This window comes from Prionailurus viverrinus, chromosome A1 (assembly GCF_022837055.1).
Source record: "Prionailurus viverrinus isolate Anna chromosome A1, UM_Priviv_1.0, whole genome shotgun sequence".
In the NCBI taxonomy this organism is placed as follows: Eukaryota; Metazoa; Chordata; class Mammalia; order Carnivora; family Felidae; genus Prionailurus; species Prionailurus viverrinus.
This window is the reverse complement of record NC_062561.1, coordinates 136,907,958-136,928,124: the sequence shown is the minus strand read 5'-3', so window position 1 is coordinate 136,928,124 and position 20,167 is coordinate 136,907,958. Positions and strand designations below refer to the sequence as shown.

General features: G+C 39.1%; 1 protein-coding gene across 2 annotated transcripts in view; it reads left to right on the top strand.

Moving 5' to 3' along the window:
* Nucleotides 1-20,167, top strand: part of SMN2 (survival of motor neuron 2, centromeric) — a 41,488-nt gene that overhangs the window by 15,758 nt on the left and 5,563 nt on the right. For both annotated transcript variants that reach the window (XM_047863602.1, XM_047863536.1), the window contains exons 3-8: nt 1,405-1,524; nt 2,429-2,629; nt 2,786-2,941; nt 5,431-5,523; nt 6,901-7,011; nt 17,006-17,056. In XM_047863602.1, coding sequence (XP_047719558.1) covers nt 1,405-1,524; nt 2,429-2,629; nt 2,786-2,941; nt 5,431-5,523; nt 6,901-7,011; nt 17,006-17,053 — 729 coding nt within the window. In that variant the 3' untranslated portion in view covers nt 17,054-17,056. The remainder of the gene's footprint in view (nt 1-1,404; nt 1,525-2,428; nt 2,630-2,785; nt 2,942-5,430; nt 5,524-6,900; nt 7,012-17,005; nt 17,057-20,167) is intronic.

Genomic DNA, 20,167 nt, shown 5'->3' with positions numbered 1-20,167 from the left:
GTAGTCTGTTTTTGTGGCCCCAGCAAGACATTTACACAGTTGCCCAACATCATCACTTTCTCTACTGTGTGAGGTATTTAGCTTTATTGAGCACCATGCAAGAGCCATCAGTAGTCCAGACAAAGAGCATATCCTCATACAGAGCACCAAATACAAAGTCCACTTCTTTCCCTTAGTCACTCTTACTGCATGAGGTAAAGATAAGACCTCTATGTTATCCTTAAAACTGAATTCAAGTTTCTCAGTAATACTTCTCTTTTTTTTATTAGGGTTTTTTGTTTTTTTTTTAATGTTTTTATTTGGTTTTGAGACAGAAAGCCCTAGCTGGGGTGGGGTAGAGAGAGAGGGAGACAGGAACCAAAGCGGGCTCCACACTGACAGTGGAGACCCCATTGCAGGGCTCAAACCCACGAGTGATGAGATCATGCCCTAAGCTGAAGTCAGGGGCCCAGCTGACTGAGCCACCCAAGCACTCCAGTAATGCTTTTCAATATACCCTTAAGGTAGAAGCACACTAATGCAGGTTCTGTAAAATGCAGATTAAAGTGTGGCTCATTGTTGGCTGGGATTGATGATATTGCAGAGGGAAGTAGTGTGAGTAGAGGAAAATAACTTAATTTGGGGAAAAGACAGTTTAATTTTAAACTGTGTTTTTTGAAGTAAATGTGAAGATATGAAATTGGTAATTGGAAATGTTGCATTGAATGAAGAAGAAATGTCAGTTGGTTAGTAGATTTAGAAGTCTGTCTGCATAAGGGGCACCTGGGTAGCTCAGTCTGTTAAGCATCCAACTTCTGCTCAGGTCATGATCTCACACCTCGTGAGTTGGAGCCCCACATCAGGCTCTGCGCGGACAGCTCAGAGCCTGGAGCCTGCTTCGGGTTCTTTGTCTCCCTCCCTCTCTCTGCCCCTGTCCCGCCTCTCAAAAATAAATAAATAATTAAAAAAATTTTTGTTTAATAATTAAAAAAAAAAAAAGAGAAGTCTCTCTGCATAGAGGTTATAATTGAAGTAATAGGGATAGATGATCATAAACAGGTAAAGAAGGATGGACAGTTCTTTTTTGGGAATGCCCAAGTTTAAGACTTGATTAGAGTAATAAAGCATTGGAGCTCTACATTGTTAGATCACCCAAAATGTCTTGACTATCAAGACAAATGATCATCAGAATCTAAGTTTACAGGAAGGTTGAGAGTGAGGACTTGATTAAAAAGGTCCCTAGAGCTGATAACCAGATATATGATGCCTTCCAGCATAGTTGTTGTAGCATGTGGGATGATAAAAAGAGGAAGTGGAGGCTGAGTTGATGGGGCCTTGAGGCCTTGGTAGTTACTGGGTTATATTGTTACACTTGTTTTCAAGTATGACCCTGTAACATGTCCATTGTTCTTCCTATTTTCACAGCATGCTCTAAAGAATGGTGACATTTCTGAAGCTTCAGATAAACCAAAAGGCACACCTAAAAGAAAACCTGCTAAGAAGAATAAAAGCCAAAAAAAGAATACCACAGCAGCCCTGAAGCAGGTTATTTTAAAACCTTGAGATTGAACTTCAAAGAATTTCTTGTTACTATTTGTAATAATAGTGTAAAATATGTTTAACTTACATGATTAGTATAGTGTTTTCCACTGACACGTAATCATAAAACTTCTAAGATAGCTGATAAACTTTCTATTGTTTAGGAACATGCATGTCAGTAAAAGTATAGTGAGTTAGGTGGGAATGTAAATAATATGTTGAAGATTGTGTTTACTTTATGTGGGACGTGGGGTACAGGAGCCCATGGCCACTTGGGATGAGCACCTCGGGGCCTTAAACTGCATTGGCACTGTAAAACTGGGAAATGGCTGTGCTTTTTTTTTTTTTCCTCAAAAACCCTAAAACTAATACCCTGGAACCAAAAATTCTAGGTAAAATCATTTCTGCTATTTAAAACAGCAGACCTGAAAGCTAAATATTTTGGTGCCTTGTCAGTCCCCTTAGTATTATCATTACCAAGGGGGAAGAGAGCTACCATTTGATAAGCACTGGCTATGTGCTGAATCAGAGTGCAGGACCCTGTACACATTCTCCCTCCTTTCTGTTCTTCACAACAAACAGATGAGGTAGATTTTATTGTAATTCCTTAACAGATGAGAAATTGAGACTTAAAGAGATTAACAAACTTGTCTTAATTAATTATATAGTTGGCAGAATTCATATTACATGGTAAATATGTGGCATGATTATATAAACAGCAAAATTATATTGATACTGGAAATTCAGATTTATGTGTCTTTGGCCCCAAGCCAAAGATCATTCTGCCTTCCAGATCAGTTACCTAGAGACTATCCACTCCACAACCTACCTTACCCCACCTAAACAAGATTACAATTTATCCTCTTCAAAAGAAATATGTGTGGGTGTGTATCTTTGGTTTCTTTTATAGTGGAAAGTTGGTGACAAGTGTTCTGCCATTTGGTCAGAAGACGGCTGCGTTTACCCAGCTACCATTGCTTCAATTGATTTTAAGAGAGAAACCTGCGTTGTGGTTTACACTGGATATGGAAATAGAGAGGAGCAAAATGTGTCTGATCTACTTTCCCCAGCCTCTGCAGTGGATAATAATGTAGAACAGAATGCTCAGGAGGTAAGGATACCAAAAATAAAAATAAAAAGGAAAGAAAAAAGAATTCTTGGAGGCAGAGAGGAGATGAGAAAATCAAAGTTGTTTGATCCCCTGAAGTATTCACTTTTTTCCATGATACCTTTATAACAAAAGTATGTATATTTTTTCTTTTTAAAGAATGAAAATGAAAGTCAAATTTCAACAGATGAAAGTGAGAACTCCTGCAGGTCTCCTGGAAATAAATCAAATAACGTCAAGTCAAAAGCTGCTTCGTGGAACTCTTTTCTGCCTCCACCACCCCCCATGCCAGGAGCAGGACTGGGACCGGGAAAGGTACATTTCTGCCCAGAAAAGTTTTCCCAGGAAACAGTTAATAATTTTATAACTTTCCACCCCTCCATTGGATGAGTTTTAGCTTTTCCTTGAAAGTTTTGTAGCTTTCTGTAGATATCATAAATTCACACTTGAAAATTCTTTGAAAAGGAAATAAAATAGTAATGCAAAATACTTTACACTGAAAGACTTTCCCAGCTGTTCTTATGGAGGATTGGGTATTAGACTAATAATCTCATGAATTTACATTAGAAAGTATAGTGGTATTTTACTGTCACCAGGGTGTTATGCTCTGGTTCTCCATGTCATTTGGTTAGGATACATAACAGTTGGTGAGAAACACAATATTTACATCTAATACAGAAGCATCTAATACATTAAATCCTGAAGCCCTAGATTGTTTTGTAGAATAAAATGTAAATGCTCTTTTCCTTTATGGGTCTCTTGGCTGTAAGTAGCAAATCAACTTAAACAGAGAAGATTTTGGGGCACCTAGGTGGCTCAGTCGGTTGGACCTTTGACTTTGGCTCAGGTCATGATCTCGCAGTTTGTGGGTTTGAGCCCCACGTCGGGCTCTGTGCTGACAGCTCAGACCCTAGAGCCAGCTTCGGATTCTGTGTCTCCCTCTTTCTCTGCCCCTCCCCTGCTCGCTCTCTGTCTCTCTGTCAAAAACAAACATTAAAAAAATTTAAAAAAATTTTTTTTTTAATTTTTAGTTATATCATGGAACCCAAGTTGGTGTGTCCCTCTCCAGTTGTTTTGTATAAAGGAGTGATTTCTTCACTGGGGGTTAAAAAAAAATTTTTTTTTTAGAGAAGATGAGTGATTTCTTTCTTTATAATTTGTTTTAATTAAGTTTATTTTTGAGAGATACAGGGCATGAGCGGGGGAGGGGCAGAGAGAGGGAGACACAGAAGCAGAAGCAGGCTCCAGGCTCTGAGCTGTCAGCACAGAGCCAGATGAGGGGCTCAAACTCATGAAACGTGAGATAATGACCTGAGCGGAATTCAGACCCTTGACTGATTGACCCACACAGGTGCACCAAGGCAGTTAAAATTTTTTAATGTTTGTTTGTTTGTTTATTTTTGAGAGAGAGCGGGCACGCGCATAAGCGGGGAAGGGGCAGAGAGAGGGGGACAGAGGATCCATCCTACAGCAAGGACCCTGATGTGGTGATCAAACTCACAAACTGAGCCTAAGTTGGACGCTCCACCAACTTAGCCATCTAGGCACCCCTTCACTGTAGGTTATAGTTTTCAGGCGATAATAATAATAAAATTAAAAATCAGTGTTGACTTATTAAAGCTTTTTCTGAAGATTTTCTGTGAGTGCTTTTTTTTTAACCTTTTATTTATTTACTTATTTTGAGAGAGAGAGAGAGAGAGTGTGTGTGTGCAGGGCAGGGGCAGGGAGACAGAGAGAAAGAATCCAAAGCAGGCTTTGTGTGGTCATTGTGGAACCTGAGGTGGGCTTGAACTCAAAACGGTGGGGTTATGTCCTGAGCTGAAATCAAGAGTCTGTTACTTAACTAACCGAGCCATCTAGGTGACCCTTTACCATTTTTAAAAATGTTTATTTATTTTGAGAGAGAGAGCATGCGTGAGTCGGTTATGGGCAAAGACTGGGAGAGAATGCCAAGCAGGATCCTCACTGTCAGTACAGAGCCCGATGCAGGACTTGATTTCATGAACTGTGAGATCATGACTTGAGTAGAAACCAAGAGTCAGACACTTCACCGACTAAGCCACGCAAGCACCCCTGTGAATGCTTTCTTAAAGAGGTTTGCATTATATTACACTTTCTAGAATGATCAGACCTCTTAATTTATCTACATATCGTACTTCATTGGTCTGAGGGAGCTGACTTTTCTTGTTAAATGAGAGGTTTACTAATTTTTACCATATATGCTTATGTTAGTATATGTAACTCAGGGGACATCCATAAAAAGATTACACAATTAACGACATTGTGGCAGATACAATCTTTTTTATGATTGAAATATCTTGCTAAATACAGAGTCTCTGATTTCTGAGGTAATTGGCAATCTTTTTACTTTGGTTTTACTTTCTGAATGTTTAGATATGAAAGGAAATGAGGAAAATCTAGATTTATGAGTCTTGTTTAAATTCACCATTTGGTATATGAAATTCTATTTCATCTTTTTTTTGAGAGAGACAGAAAGAGAACCGGGGGAAGGGTGGAAAAAGAGGGAGAGAGAAAATCCCAAGCAGGCCCCACACTCAGCACAGAGCCCGACACAGGACTGAATCTTAGGAACCATGAGATCATGACCTGAGCAAAAATCAAGAGTAGGAAGCTTATGTTTATCCCTTATCCAACTGAACCACCCAGGTGCCCCTGTTTCATCTCTTTTGATATGTATAATGTATCATTCTGGGTGGTTATTTAGGTTCTTAAGACATTGAATCCTTTTCCTCTTTTCATATTTAAATTGATAAATTAATCTTCCTTTGAAATGTTCTTTACAGCCTGGTCTAAAGTTCAATGGCCCACCACCACCTCCACCACCACCACCACACTTCCTATCATGCTGGTTGCCTCCGTTTCCTTCTGGACCACCAGTAAGTGTAAAAGAATTCAGATTAAAATTTGCTTTCATACATAGTTAGGGATTTAGCAGGACATGGAAGTGTCATTTTATACCATCCCTACAGCCAGATTCTAATGTGTAAACCTCAGGGTTTTGGGGGCACCTTTGTGACTCAGTCAGGTAAGCATCCGACCTCTGGTTTCTCAAAATAAATAAATAAAAACTCAAATAAATAAATCAACCAACCAACCAACCAACCAACTTGGATTACTTTTTTAAATGTCCTTCTGCTATCCAGACTTAGTCCTCTTATTACCCCAATATCTGAGCCCTATGTTGCATGCTTCCTTCCTCTTAGAAGTTATATCTCATTCTATAGGGAGGAAGCTCTTATTTTAAAGGACTTAATTACACTGTATACAAGGATTAATGTGCTTCCAGATGTGCTTGGAATTTAGTGTCACATGGTCTGTCCCAATTTCTAACGGTAGACTGACTTTGAGATATCAACAGTAGGCTAGATACAAGATACTTTGTGGCAAATTCCATGTGTTTCAGTGGGAGCTGCTCAGTTTTTCTACTCAAGACCTTTACTTGAAATGCTATTTGGATGTTTTGTTTAGTGTTGTATTTTAATTTTTTTTTCTTTTAACATTTACTTATTTTTGAGAGAGAGACAGAGCACGAGCAGGGGAGGGGCAGAGAGAGAGGGAGACATAGAATCAGAAGCAGGCTCCAGACTCTGACCTGTCAGCACAGAGCCTGATGTGGGGCTCGAACCCATGAACCACGAGATCATGACCTGAGCCGAAGTCATATACTAAACTGACTGAGCCACCCAGGTGCCCCTGGATGTTTTTTAAGGAAAACCATTAAAGTATATATACTTGGTCTTTTACCCATAGCTTCATAATGGAACAGAATAATAGTTGGAAAATCAAAACAAAATATCTAAACATTTTATGTGATCTTTTATCTTTTGATTTTTATTTATCTTAATTTTGTTGGCCTGTTGTTACCAGTTGGCTTTCTCAAAATGTCTTTAAAAAAAAAAATTTTAGGGGCGCCTGGGTGGCGCAGTCGGTTAAGCGTCCGACTTCAGCCAGGTCACGATCTCGCAGTCCGTGAGTTCAAGCCCCGCGTCAGGCTCTGGGCTGATGGCTCAGAGCCTGGAGCCTGTTTCCGATTCTGTGTCTCCCTCTCTCTCTGCCCCTCGCCCGTTCATGCTCTGTCTCTCTCTGTCCCAAAAATAAATAAACGTTGAAAAAAAAAATTAAAAAAAAAATTTTAGATAGGTAATGGCATGAAATGTAGGGAAAGATAGAGCTAACATCCAGCATTCTCTATGTAAAATGGATGTCCAGACTTCAGTTTTTGTTATTGACTTTATATCTTTCTCCATTTCCAGATAATTCCCCCACCACCTCCCATATGTCCAGATTCTCTTGATGATGCTGATGCTTTGGGAAGTATGTTAATCTCTTGGTACATGAGTGGCTATCATACTGGTTACTATATGGTAAGTGATCATTCAGCATCTTTCCTGACAATCACTTTGTGGTTATGTGACCTTGTTTTGTTTGTGACTAAAAAGTGGTTTGTTATGTTTGGCAGATCATAAAGGTTGAAACTACCTCATAAAGTTTAAAAACATACAACTGTTGGGGTGCTTGGGTGGCTTAGTCCATTGGGCATCTGACTCGATTTTGGTTCGGGTCATGATCTCTGGTTCATGAGTTCATTACTTGCATCGGACTCCACGCTTAAGGTGCAGAGCCTCCTTGGGATTCTCTGTCTCCCTCTCTCTGGCCCTCCCCTGGTCACGTTCTGTCTCTACTTCAAAATAAATAAATACATTCAAAAATACATATATATATATAACTTTTGTTTAAGGCTTACATTCTCTTGAATTGTCCCTGCTAAGTGTAATTATAGTTCATTTAAAATTTTTTCATGTTGAGGCGCCTGGTTGGCTCAGTCAGTTGGATGTCCAACTCTGGATGTCAGTTCAGGTCATGATGATCTATCTCAAGGTTGTGGGGTTGAGCCCCGTGGTGGGCTCTATGCTGAGCATGGAGCCAACATGGGATTCTTTCTCTCTCCCTGCCCCTCTCCCCTGCTCACTCACTCTGTCTCTCTCTTGCTCTTAAAAAAATAAAAATAAAATTTTGTTCCTGTTCTTAGGTTATGTTGATTATACATTTTCTAATTTAATGACACTCTTTTAAATTATTTTCCAGTCTCACTTGTCTTTGTGTTTTAATATAAAACAAAATGCATTGCAAGAAATAGAAAATGAGGGGCGCCAGGGTGACTCAGTCGGTTAAGCGGCTGACTTTGGCTCAGGTCATGATCTCACAGTTTGTGAGTTCAAGCCCGGCATCGGGCTTTGTGCTGACAGCTCGGAGGCTGGAGCCCGCTTCGGATTCTGTGTCTTCCTCTCCTCCTCGTGCTCTGTCTCTCAAAAATAAATAAACGTTAAAAAAAAGAAAAAGAAAAAGAAAGAATAATAGCTTGAGAAAAGAAATAAAGACAAAAGGTGTTAGGTTCTTTTGTGCATAGAGGAAGGCCTGAGGTGATACATCCCAAACTGGACCTTACGAACTGACGCTCCGTATGTACCATTTTACACATCAGTCTGTTTCACACATGTATTGTGACTTTTCAGGAAATTTTTAAATTTTTGAAAGGAAGCTACTATGCCATGCTGACATGATGTGATATTATAACTACTTGAAATTTTGGTTAATATATGGAAGATATAAATAAACTGACTCAAAGGTATGATTTTTTTTTAAATGTATCATCTGTACGTGCTCCCATTAATGTTATTTAAAAGCTATTCTTGGGGCGCCTGGGTGGCGCAGTCGGTTAAGCGTCCGACTTCAGCCAGGTCACGATCTCGCGGTCCGGGAGTTCGAGCCCCGCGTCAGGCTCTGGGCTGATGGCTCAGAGCCTGGAGCCTGTTTCCGATTCTGTGTCTCCCTCTCTCTCTGCCCCTCCCCCATTCATGCTCTGTCTCTCTCTGTCCCAAAAATAAATAAACGTTGAAAAAAAAAAAGTTTAAAAAAATAAATAAATAAAAGCTATTCTTGGGGGACCTGGGTGGCTTAGTCACTTACACATCTGATTCTTGATTTCTCGTCAGGTCACACTATCTCAGAGTTCATGGGTTTGAGCCCCATATCTGGCTCCGCGCTAGTGGTGTGGATCCTGCTTGGGATATTCTCTTTGTGTCTGTCTGTCTGTCTGTCTGTCTCTGTCTCTCTCTGTCTATCTCTCTCTCTCTCTCTCTCTCTCTCTCTCCCCCTCCCTCCCTCCCTCTGTCCCCCCCCACTCCACTCTCTCTTAAAATAAACTTAAAAAAAATTTTTTTTTTTTAGCGTTTATTTATTATTGAGAGAAAGAGAGAGAGAGAGCATGAGCAGGGGAGGGGCAGAGAGAGAGGGAGACATAGAATCCAAAGCAGGCTCCTGACTCTGAGCTGTCAGCACAGAGCCCGATGCGGGGCTCGAACTCACAACCAGTGAGATCGTGACCTGAGCTGAAGTCGGACGCTTAACCGACTGAGCCACCCAGGCGCCCTAAAATAAATAAACTTTTTAAAAAATTAAATAAAAATAATAAAAGGTATTCTTGTGTCATTGTATAAACTTGGTATATTTGTATAGTATGATGAAGTTCCCCTTTTAATGAATAGAAAGATGATGGAAAGTAACAAGTTAACCATTTATAATTTGAGACCAATTACCTAACATACTAAGCTTCACTTTTCTGCACTTCGTATTTCTCTGCGTGTATTTTTCATTATGAAATATTTGGAAAAATATTACATATAGTGTATAAGTAAACTATTGATGTGATTTATATTTATTCAGTTTTTTGGAAGGAAAGAGAGTTCTTTTACCCAGATAGGCCATATTTTGACTTATTTTCAAGTTCATATTATACAGAGGTTCATGGTTTATTTGGTGTTTATAGTGTTTGTATTGAAATATGTATGCAGAGGTCACCTGTTGGGCTCAGTCAGTTAAACCTCAGATTCTTGATTTCAGCTCAGGTCATGATCTCAGTTTGTGAGGTTGAGCCCTGCGTTGGGCTCTGCGCTGACATTGCAGAGCCTGTTTGGGTTTCTCTCTCTCTTCCTCTCTCTCTGCCCCTCCCCTGCTCTTGCTCATGCTGTCTGTCTCAAATCAATAAACTTAAAAAAAAAAAAAAAAAAGCGGGGGTGGGTGCGCCTGTTGGCTCAGTCTTTTAAGCATCTGACTTTGGCTCAGGTTGTGATCTCACAGTTCATGATTTCTAGTCCCATCTTTATCAGATGAGCTGGAGCCCTGCTTCAGGTGAGCCCCGCTTCTCTCTCTCTCTCTCTCTCTCTCTCTCTCTCTCTCTCTCTCTCTCTCCCTCCCTCCCTCCCTCCCTCCCCCCCTCCCTCCCTCCCTCCCTTTCTCCCCTTCTTGTTCCTTCTTGGGATTCTCTCAGCCGTTGGCTCACTTGCACCTTCTCTCTCTCTCTCTCCCTCCCTCCCTCCCTCCCCCTCTCTAATAAAAAAGAAAAAAACAGATGTATGCAGAAAAGTGCATATATTAGAAGTGAACAGCTTGATTTTAAAAAAAACATAAGCTACTGCCTCCTTATGTCTTCTTCTAATCACTCACTAATCCCTTTGCCAAGGGTGACCATTTTCCTAACGTTTAGTGTCATAGAGTACTTTTGTCCTTTTTTGAACTTTTATGGTTTGGAATTATACATACACTCCTTTGTGGCTGGCATATTTTGTTCAGCAGTTTATGAGAGTAATATACATGGTTGTGTATAGTCGTAGCTCTGTTGTGTTCTTCTGCATGAATATTCTATAATCTGTTTATTTCTTTTAACCATTGATGGATATGTAGCTTGTTTCCAGTTTGGAAAACAGCATTGCCTGTGACTTTTTTTTTTTTTTAACTAATTAAGTTTTATTGAGATATAGTTTACATGGCATTCAATTCACTTTTTAAAGTATACAAGTCACTGGTTTGGGTTTTTAGTATATTCACAATTACACAGCCATAATTACAGTCATTTATGGAATGTCTTCATTATCTACCCTCCTTCCGTAAGAAAACAAACATGTACCCCATTTTCCTCAAAATTTCCAGGCCTAGGCAATGACTAACTTACTCTATGGATTTGCCTTTTCTGGACACTTCGGATAAATAGAGTTATACTAAATGTCATCCTTTGTGTCTTTCTTTCTTCACTTAGCATAATCTCTCTCGCGCTCTCTCCCTCTCTCCCTCTCTCCATTTTTTATTGCTGAATAATAATCCATTGAGTGTACCTCATTTTTTCCATTTGGGTTATTTCTCCTTTGGGGCTTTAACGAATAATGCTGCGATGAACATGCGTATACAAGTTTCTGTGTCAATGTACATTTTCATTTCTTTTGGGTATACACTTAGAAGTGGAATTGCTAGGTCATGTAGTGTGTGAAAGTTTACCTTTGGCGGATAACCAAACCAAAATACAAGTGCTTTTTGTTGTTGTTTGTTTGTAACTTAAAAAAAAAATCTCTTTCAGACTTAAAGTTGTGAAAATAGTACAAGAATTTCTATGTATCCTTCATGCAATTGTCCCCAAGTGTCACCTTTGTACCACTTTAAGTTTCTTTTATTTTTTTATTTTTTTTATGTTTGTTTATTTTTTGAAGGAGAAAGAGAGCATAAACTGGGGAGGGGCTGAGGGAGAGGGAGACACAGAATCTGAAACAGGTTCCAGGCTCTGAGCTGTCAGCTCGGTCCAGGGGCTCAAATCCACGGACCATGAGATCATGACCTGAGCTGAAGTCGGACTCTGAACCGACTGAGTCACCCAGGTGCCCCTGTACCACTTTAGGTTTATTATTCTCATTTATTTCATACTTGTCTTTTTTTTCTTTGTTTATGTGCATATGTATTTTTCCCTGAAATAATTGATAATCAGTTGCAAACATTATACCCCTTTACATTTAAATGCAGTATGTTTCCTAAATTAAGAATGTTATACAACCGTAGTATAGTAATCAAATCAGGAATTAAAATTTATATAATTCTGTGATCTCATCTTTTGGCCTTATTTGAATCTTGCCTGTTGTCTCACCAATGTCCCTTACAAGAGAATTAAAAGTAGCTTTCTTTAAAATTAAAATTTGCTTAATTTTAACATTAATTTAAATTAACAGGGGCGCCTGGGTGGCGCAGTCGGTTAAGTGTCCAACTTCAGCCAGGTCATGATCTCTCGGTCCATGAGTTCGAGCCCCGCGTCAGGCTCTGGGCTGATGGCTCAGAGCCTGGAGCCTGTTTCTGATTCTGTGTCTCCCTCTCTCTCTGCCCCTCCCCTGTTCATGCTCTGTCTCTCTCTGTCCCAAAAATAAATAAAACGAAAAAAAAATTTTTTTTAAATAAAAAAAAAATTAACATAAATTTAACATTAATTTTTTTAATGTTTATTTATTTTTGAGAGACAGAGAGACAGAGTGTGAGCAGGAAAGGAGCAGGGAGAGAGGGAGACACAAAATCCGAAGCAGGCTCCAGGCTCTGAGCTGTCAGCACAGAGCCCAACGTGGGGCTCGAACTCACCAACTGCGAGACCTGAGCTGAAGTTGAACACTCAATCCACTGAGCCACCCAGGTGCCCCTATTAAAAAAAAAAAATTTACTGTTTATTTATTTTTGAAGGAGAGAGAGACAGAGCGTGAGCAGGGAAGGGGCAGAGAGTGAGGGAGACGCAGAATCTGAAGTAGGCTCCAAGCTCTGCTCTGTCAACACAGAGCCCCGTGCTTGGGCTTGAACTCAAGAGCCATGAGATCCTGACATGAACCTAATTCGGCCGCTTAACTGACTGAGCCACCCAGGTGCCCCCAAGATTGCTTTCTTTGATCCAGGATTAAATCCAGAGCCATCTGTTGCATTTTATTGTCCTGTCTCTGGAGTTTTACATGGTTTGTTTTTTATATTGTTCACATCATGCCATTTACATTGTTTTATATCCTTTAAGAATATATGCATTTCTTGATTACAGATGATACATGAATACATTTTAAAAATTGAGCAAATTAGGGGCACCTGGGTGGCTCAGTCGGTTAAGCGTCCGACTTCGGCTCAGGTCATGATCTTGCGGTCCGTGAGTTCGAGCCCCGCGTCAGGCTCTGGGCTGATGGCTCAGAGCCTGGAGCCTGTTTCCGATTCTGTGTCTCCCTCTCTCTCTGCCCCTCCCCCGTTCATGCTCTGTCTCTCTCTGTCCCAAAAATAAATAAATGTTGAAAAAAAAAGGTATACAATTCAGTGGTTTTTAAATTATATTCACAAAGTTCTACAGCCACCATCACTATTTAATTCCAGAACATTTTTATCACTCATTAAGAAAACCTGTACCCGTTAGCAATCACTCTCCAGTACCCACCTGGTAGTATACCCACCCAGCCCTGGGCAAGCACTAATCTACTTTTCATTAGTACAGATTTGCCTGTTCTGAACTTTTCATATAAGTGGAATTGTTAAATACATGGCTTTTTGTGCCTGATTTATTTCATTTACCCTCAGTTTTTCAAGGTTTCTCCAGGCTATAGTATGTGTGAGTACTTCATTTCTTTTTACTGCTCAGTAATTATTCTCTTGTATGGACAATACCATATTTTGTTTATCCATCAGTGGATGGACACTGAGTTGTTTCCTCTTTTTGACTACAATGAGTAATTCCATTTTCTTCTTTTTTTTTTTTTATAGTGAGTAGTTCTTTTACAGACATTTGTGTGTAAAATTTTGTATGGACATAAGTTTCAGTTTTCTTGGATATATATCTAGGAGTAGAATTGCTGGCTGAGAAGTTTGGAGGAAGTGCTGAACTTTTTTCTAAGATGACTGTACCTCTTTACCTTTTACCAGCAATGTGTGAGGGTCCCTTTTTCTCTACATTCTTGTCAACACTTACTATTATCTCCCTGGGTGTGAAGTGATACCTTATTGTGGGTTGTTGTTGTTTTTAGTTAACATACAGTGCAGTATTGGTTTCGGGAATGGACTTATTGTGGTTTTGATTTGCATTTCCCTAATGTCTAAAGGATGTTGAGCATCTTTTCATATGTTTGCTGGCCATTTGTTATATCTTCTTTGAAGAAGTAACCACATTTTTTGCCTGTTTTTGTTTTTAGTCGGGCTGTTTATCTCTTTGTTGATGGGTTGTAATAGCTCTTCATGTAATAGCTATTTATTTAATGTCTGAATAATATGGCATTATTTATCTCTTATCTTTCTTTCTGCAGCAGATCCCAAGTATTATTTTGCTTTTAGAATCTTGCATCCCCTGCCTGCCCACCAAATCTGTTCTCCACCTAGCAGCTAGAAGTGATACTTTTTTTTTTTTAATTTTTCTTTTTTAACGTTTATTTATTTTTGAGACAGAGAGAGACAGAGCATGAACAGGGGAGGGGCAGAGAGAGAGGGAGACACAGAATCTGAAACAGGCTCCAGGCTCTGAGCTGTCAGCACAGAGCCCGACGCGGGGCTCGAACTCACGGACCGTGAGATCATGACCTGAGCCGAAGTCGGACGCTTAACCGACCGAGCCACCCAGGTGCCCCTAGAAGTGATACTTTAAAATGTAACATAGATCAGATCTACCCCTTAAGACCCTTTGATACCTTCTAGTTCCACTTATGTTAAAATCAAAACTTTATCCTGGTTTGCAGAATATTACATGATGTGTATATTGCCCACTTCTGTATGTACATTTTATTCTATGCGTGTCCATTCTTACAAAGCTGGCCTCTCTTCAAATGTATACCAGGTTTATACCTTCTTCAGGGCCTTTGTACTCCCTGCTCTTTAGGCTGGAAACTCATAACCCAGATTTCACTTGTCTAGCTTCTTGTCTTTCAGAACTCACCTGAAATTTCTCCCAGTTTAATCCAGAACTGATAGGCCCATATGCTCTATCATATCACCCCACTTAGATTCTCTGTGTGGCATTTATGAAACCTGATTTTCCTTACCTGTTTGTTTCTCCAGTAGAACGTAAGCTCCATAAGAGGAAGGACCTTGTCTATCTTGGTAACTCTTGGCATTCTAGCATCTGGGATAGTGCCTAGCTCCTGTTCAGTGTGGTTCAGAATAAGTTCATAGTTTGCTGAATGTTGAACATTAACACGTTTTTCCTCTGATTCGTAGATAACCATTTTTTTTTTTTAATTTTTTTTTCAATGTTTATTTATTTTTGGGACAGAGAGAGACAGAGCATGAATGGGGGAGGGGGCAGAGAGAGAGGGAGACACAGAATCAGAAACAGGCTCCAGGCTCTGAGCCATCAGCCCAGAGCCCGATGCGGGGCTCGAACTCACGGACCGCGAGATCGTGACCTGGCTGAAGTCGGACGCTTAACCGACTGCGCCACCCAGGCGCCCCAACGTAGATAACCATTTTTAGATATAAAGCTTCTTGTAGATTATTTCCTTCTGATATTTGGAAGTACTGTTACTGAGTCAAAAAGTGTAAACATTTTAATAGCTTTTGATACTGCTGACTGGCTTTCCACAATTTTTATTTCCATGTGTATTGCCTCTTGAAAACATCTATTTTGGGGATACCTGAGTGGCTTAGTCGGTTAAGCATCTGATTTCGGCTCAGGTCATGATCTCACGGTTTGTGAATTTGAGCCCCATGTTGGGCTCTGTGCTGACAGCTCAGAGCCTGGAGCCTCTTCGGATTCTGTGTCGCTTCCCCTCTCCACCCCTCCCCCTCTCATACTCTGTCTCTCAAAAATAAATAAACATTACAAAAAAAAAAAAAAACCATCTCTTTTACCACAGCCTTAAGTAGATATGGACCTGATTTTCTATTTTGATAGTTCTAGCAACCATTAAAGAATAGGAACGTACTGACATTTTAAATATATTTAATTTGAAGGATGACATGGACGAAAGTTAGACTTGGTTCATTTGTATTTATAAGCACTACTATTACATGTACCTGATTATACTGTGTTACTAAAACCTAGCAGATTTGCACTGGACTTTTAACTATGGTCCTGACAATTAAGTTGCTGATGTTTCTGTTTCTTTTATGAGTTCAAGTCGCAGTTTTGGGGAAAGCAGTCTTGTCCCCAGAATTATGTGCCTGAAATTCAGGGCCAACTATGACTGACTTGTTCCTGAGAAAGGATCTTAAGATTACAGAGTATTATTTCTATATCTGTATACAATACAATGTAAACATACATTTACATTCAAAAATGCAAAGAAATTGTAGTTTCCTGGATCTTGCATTTTTTATCTCTTTGAAATTGTTACCATTAAAAAGAAGCCACTACTCATTGTCAGATTTCCTAACCGCTTAAGTATGTTTGAGCCACCATTAGCTTCAGCTAGTGTTTCTTAACCACTGCTTCACAGAAACACGAGCTGGACAACTTTTCTGTTGGCAACCCGTTCTCATAAGACCAGCTAGATAGAATTTGGGTCCAGCTCTTAACCTCTAGAAATCCAAGCAAATGCAAATGACGTGAAAGTAGTGTTCTTGGAATAACATAAAATAGGCTATAACTTTGGTTCTTCTTAAGAACAAATAACTTTTAATACATCTTATGGCCTGTAAGACATAGATTAACAATGAAGTAGAAAGTTAGTGTATATAAAAGGGAAGATAGAAGATGTGGAAGCCAGAAGAGGTGAATAGGACATTTGGGTTAGGTCTGACCAGGAAAAACAATAAATATTTGAGTATTGATCTTGTTTTGTTTTTTGTTTTGTTTTGTTTTAACTTCTAAAGTGTTCTTTAGTATGTAGTGGTCCTTAATGGTTTTATTTTAATAAATGAAGTGTGACACAGTGTTTATTTTACTTGAAAGAATTAAGGTGTAAGTTAGCTCAGGAACATCACTGGGCATAGTGAGAGAAGAAAATTTTATTTCTTTTTTATATTTTAATTTTTTTAATTTATTCATTTTTGAGAGACAGAGAGACCATGAGTGGGGGAGGGACAGAGAGAAGAGGAGACACAGAATCTGAAGCAGGCTCCAGGCTCCGAGCTGTCAACGCAGAGCCCGATGTGGGGCTCGAACTCACGGACCGCGAGCTCATGACCTGAGCTGAAGTCGGACTTCTAACCAACTGAGCCACCCAGGCACCCCCAAAGAAGAAAATTTCTTAACTACAGCCTAATAATTGTTTACTTTAGGAACACTTAAAGATTTTATTTATTTTTGAGAGCACAAACGGGGGGTAGGCAAAGAGAGAACATAACAGAGGATCTCAAGTGGGCTCTATGCTGACAGCAGTGAGCCAGATGTGGGGCTTGAACCCAAGTCGGACACTCAACCTACTGAGCCACTCAGGTGCTTTTCTTTAGGATCACTTTTAAAGCACATTTGAAGGCCATAAACTTATTTTCTGATATTTTGTTAAATAGAATTAGTAAAACATCTTGTATGAAACAAAGTGTTTATTCATATCTGTATAAAATGTGTATGCTATTCTTTAAAATTCCTTTGTTTTCTTACAGGGTTTCAAACAAAACCAAAAAGAAGGAAGGTGCTCACATTTCAATTAAGAAGTAAGTCTACTGTCATTATAAAAGTGAATCTTACTTTTATATGAATTTCAGTTTGGGGAAAACATATCTTTAAAAATCAAATGTTAAAAAAAACAAAAGCTAATGTAAAGCTATTAAATATGTTTTTAATTATTTTTAATTCAGGTACAGTTAACATTGTTATTTTACTTTCAGGTGTACAACACAATGATTCAGCAGTTATACACACTACTCAGTGCTTACCACAACTGTACTCCTAATCCCCGTTCCCCATTTCACCTATCCCACCACCCACCTCTCCTCTGTCAACCACAAGTTTGCTCTGTATATTTAAGAGTCTGTTTTTTGTTTCTTTTTTTAATTTGATCCTTTGTTTTCTTTCTTAAATTGCACATATGAGTGAAATCATATGGTATTTGTCTTTCTCTGACTTAGTTTAGTTACCTTCGTTATACTGTCTAGATGCATCCATGTTGTCTCAAATGGCAAAGTTTTGTTCCTAATGGCTGAGTAATATTCCAGTTTGTGTGTGTGTGTGTGTGTGTGTGTGTGTGTGTGTGTACATATCACATCTTTATCCATTCGTCTGTCGATGGACACTTGGGTTGTTTCTATATCCTGACTTTTATAAATAATGCTGCAGTAAGTACAGGGATGCATATATCTTTTTAAATCGGTGTTTTCATTTTCTTTGGGTAAACATCTAGTAGTGGAATTACTGGATCATATGGTAATTCCATTGTGAATTTTTTGAGTAATGTTCATACTGTTGTCCACAGTGGCTGCACAGTTTGTATTACCATCTATAGTGCTTGAGGGTTCCTCTTTCTCCATATCCTCACTAATAGTTACGATTTCTTGTGTTTTTGATTTTAGCCATTCTGACTGGTGTGAGGGGTATCTCATTCTGGTTTAGAGATACATTTACCTGATGATGAGTGAGGTTAAGCGTGTTTTCATGTGTCTGTTGACTATCTGTATGTCTTCTTTGGAAAAATATCTATTCATGTCTTTTCATTTTTCAGCTGGATTATTTAATTTTTTGGTGTTGAGTTGTACACATTCTTTATGTATTTTGGATATTAAGCCCTTATCAGATACATCATTTGCAAATATCTTCTTCCATTTGATAGGTTGCATTTTTGCTGGTTTCTTTCACTGTGCAGAACCTTTTTATTTTGGTGTAATCCCAATAGTTTATTTTTGTTTTTATTTCCTTTATCATAGGCTGCATATCTGGAAAAACGTTTCTATAGCTAATGTCAAAATGATTACTGCCTATGTTTTCTTCTAGGAATTTTATGGTTGCAGGTCTGACATTTAGGTGTTTAATAAATTTTAAGTTTATTTTTGTTTATAGTGTAGGAAAGTGGTCCAGTTTCATTCATAGCTGTCCCGTCTTCCCAGCCCCATTTGTTGAAGACATTGGGTTTTCCCCATTGTATATTCTTGCTTCCTTTGTTGAAGATTAATTACCATATAAGCATGACTTTATTTCTGAGCTCTCAGTTCTGTTCCACTTATTTATGTGTCTGATTTCGTGCTAGTTGCATACTGTTTGGATCAGTACAGCTTTGTCGTGTATCTTGAAATCTGAGATTGTGATACCTCCAGTTTGATTCATCTTTTTCAAGATTGTTTTGATTTCTTTGTCTTCTGTGGTTCTATCCACATTTTAGGATTATTTGTTCTAGTACTATGGAAAATGTTGTGTATTTTTATAGGGATTACATTAAATTTGTAGATTACTTTGGGTAGTATGGACATTTTAATTATATTAACTCTTCCATGAGCATGGAATATCTTTCTATTTGTGTTATCTTCAATTTTTTTTATTAGTGTCTTACAGTTTTCAGGTGCACAGGTCTTTAAACTCCTTAGCTAATTTTATTCCTAGATATTTTATTGGTTTCGGTGCAGTTGTAAACAGGATTGTTTTTCTTAATTTCTCTCTCTACTAGCTCATTATTAGTGTATAGAAATGTAACAGATTTTGTATCCTGTGACTTTACTGAATTCATTTATCAGTTCTAGTTTTTTTAGTGCAGTCTTGAGGGTTTTATACATATAGTAATATTAAATGCATTTGATGTCAAAACAATTTGATAAAAGATTGAGCTACGTGCTCTCTAGAATCATCATGATGTCAAAGTATCATCTCAGCAAATACTTGGTTAGTGGTGTGGAAAGAAAACCATCTTTACAGTAAAGAGATTCTTAGAATCACTGGTGATACTGCACTACTGTGATGGGACAGTCAGACTTGATTTTGATATGATGCAGTGTGAAATACACAAAATAGCCTGTGAAGTGTTTCGGTGAAAAGAGTGTAACTGGAATTTAATCAAGCCTATAAGATCTGCTTCCCATTTACTGGAAATAGTGGGCTAGAGCAGCAAGTTAAATGACCTCACAAAAGAAATGATCACATAGATCCAGAATGTGAAATGCTGTAGTAGATAACTGGGCTCCTTTCTTCAAAAAGTCAGTAAAAGTGGCGCCTGGGTGGCTCAGTCAGTTAAGCGTCTGACTTCGGCTCAGGTCATGATCTTGCAGTCCGTGAGTTCGAGCCCCACGTCAGGCTCTGGGCTGACAGCTCAGAGCCTGGAGCCTGTTTCCGATTCTGTGTCTCCCTCTCTCTCTGACCCTCCCCCGTTCATGCTCTGTCTCTCCCTGTCTCAAAAATAAATAAACATTTAAAAAATTTTTTAAAAAAAGTCAGTAAAAAAAGGGTGCCTGGGTGGCTCAGTCAGTAAAGTGTCCAGCTTCGGCTCAGGTCATGATTTTACGGCTCGCAAGTTCAAGTTCCCGCAACAGGCTCTGTGCTGACAGCTCAGAGCCTGGAGCCTGCTTTGGATTCTGTGTCTCCCTCTCTGCCCCTCTCCCTCCCTCCCTCTCCCTCCCTCTCCCTCCCTCCCTCTCTCTCTCTCTCTCTCTCTCTCTCTCTCTCTCTCTCTCTGTGTCTCTGTCTCTCACACACACACACTCTTTCTCTCTCAAAAAATAAACATTAAGAAAATTTTTTTTAATTAAAAAAAGTGAAAAAAAAGGCATGGAGTAACTGCTCTAGATTAAAAGTGACTTGGAAGACAACAGCCAAATGCAATGTGGTATCCCTGGTTGGAATCTGGT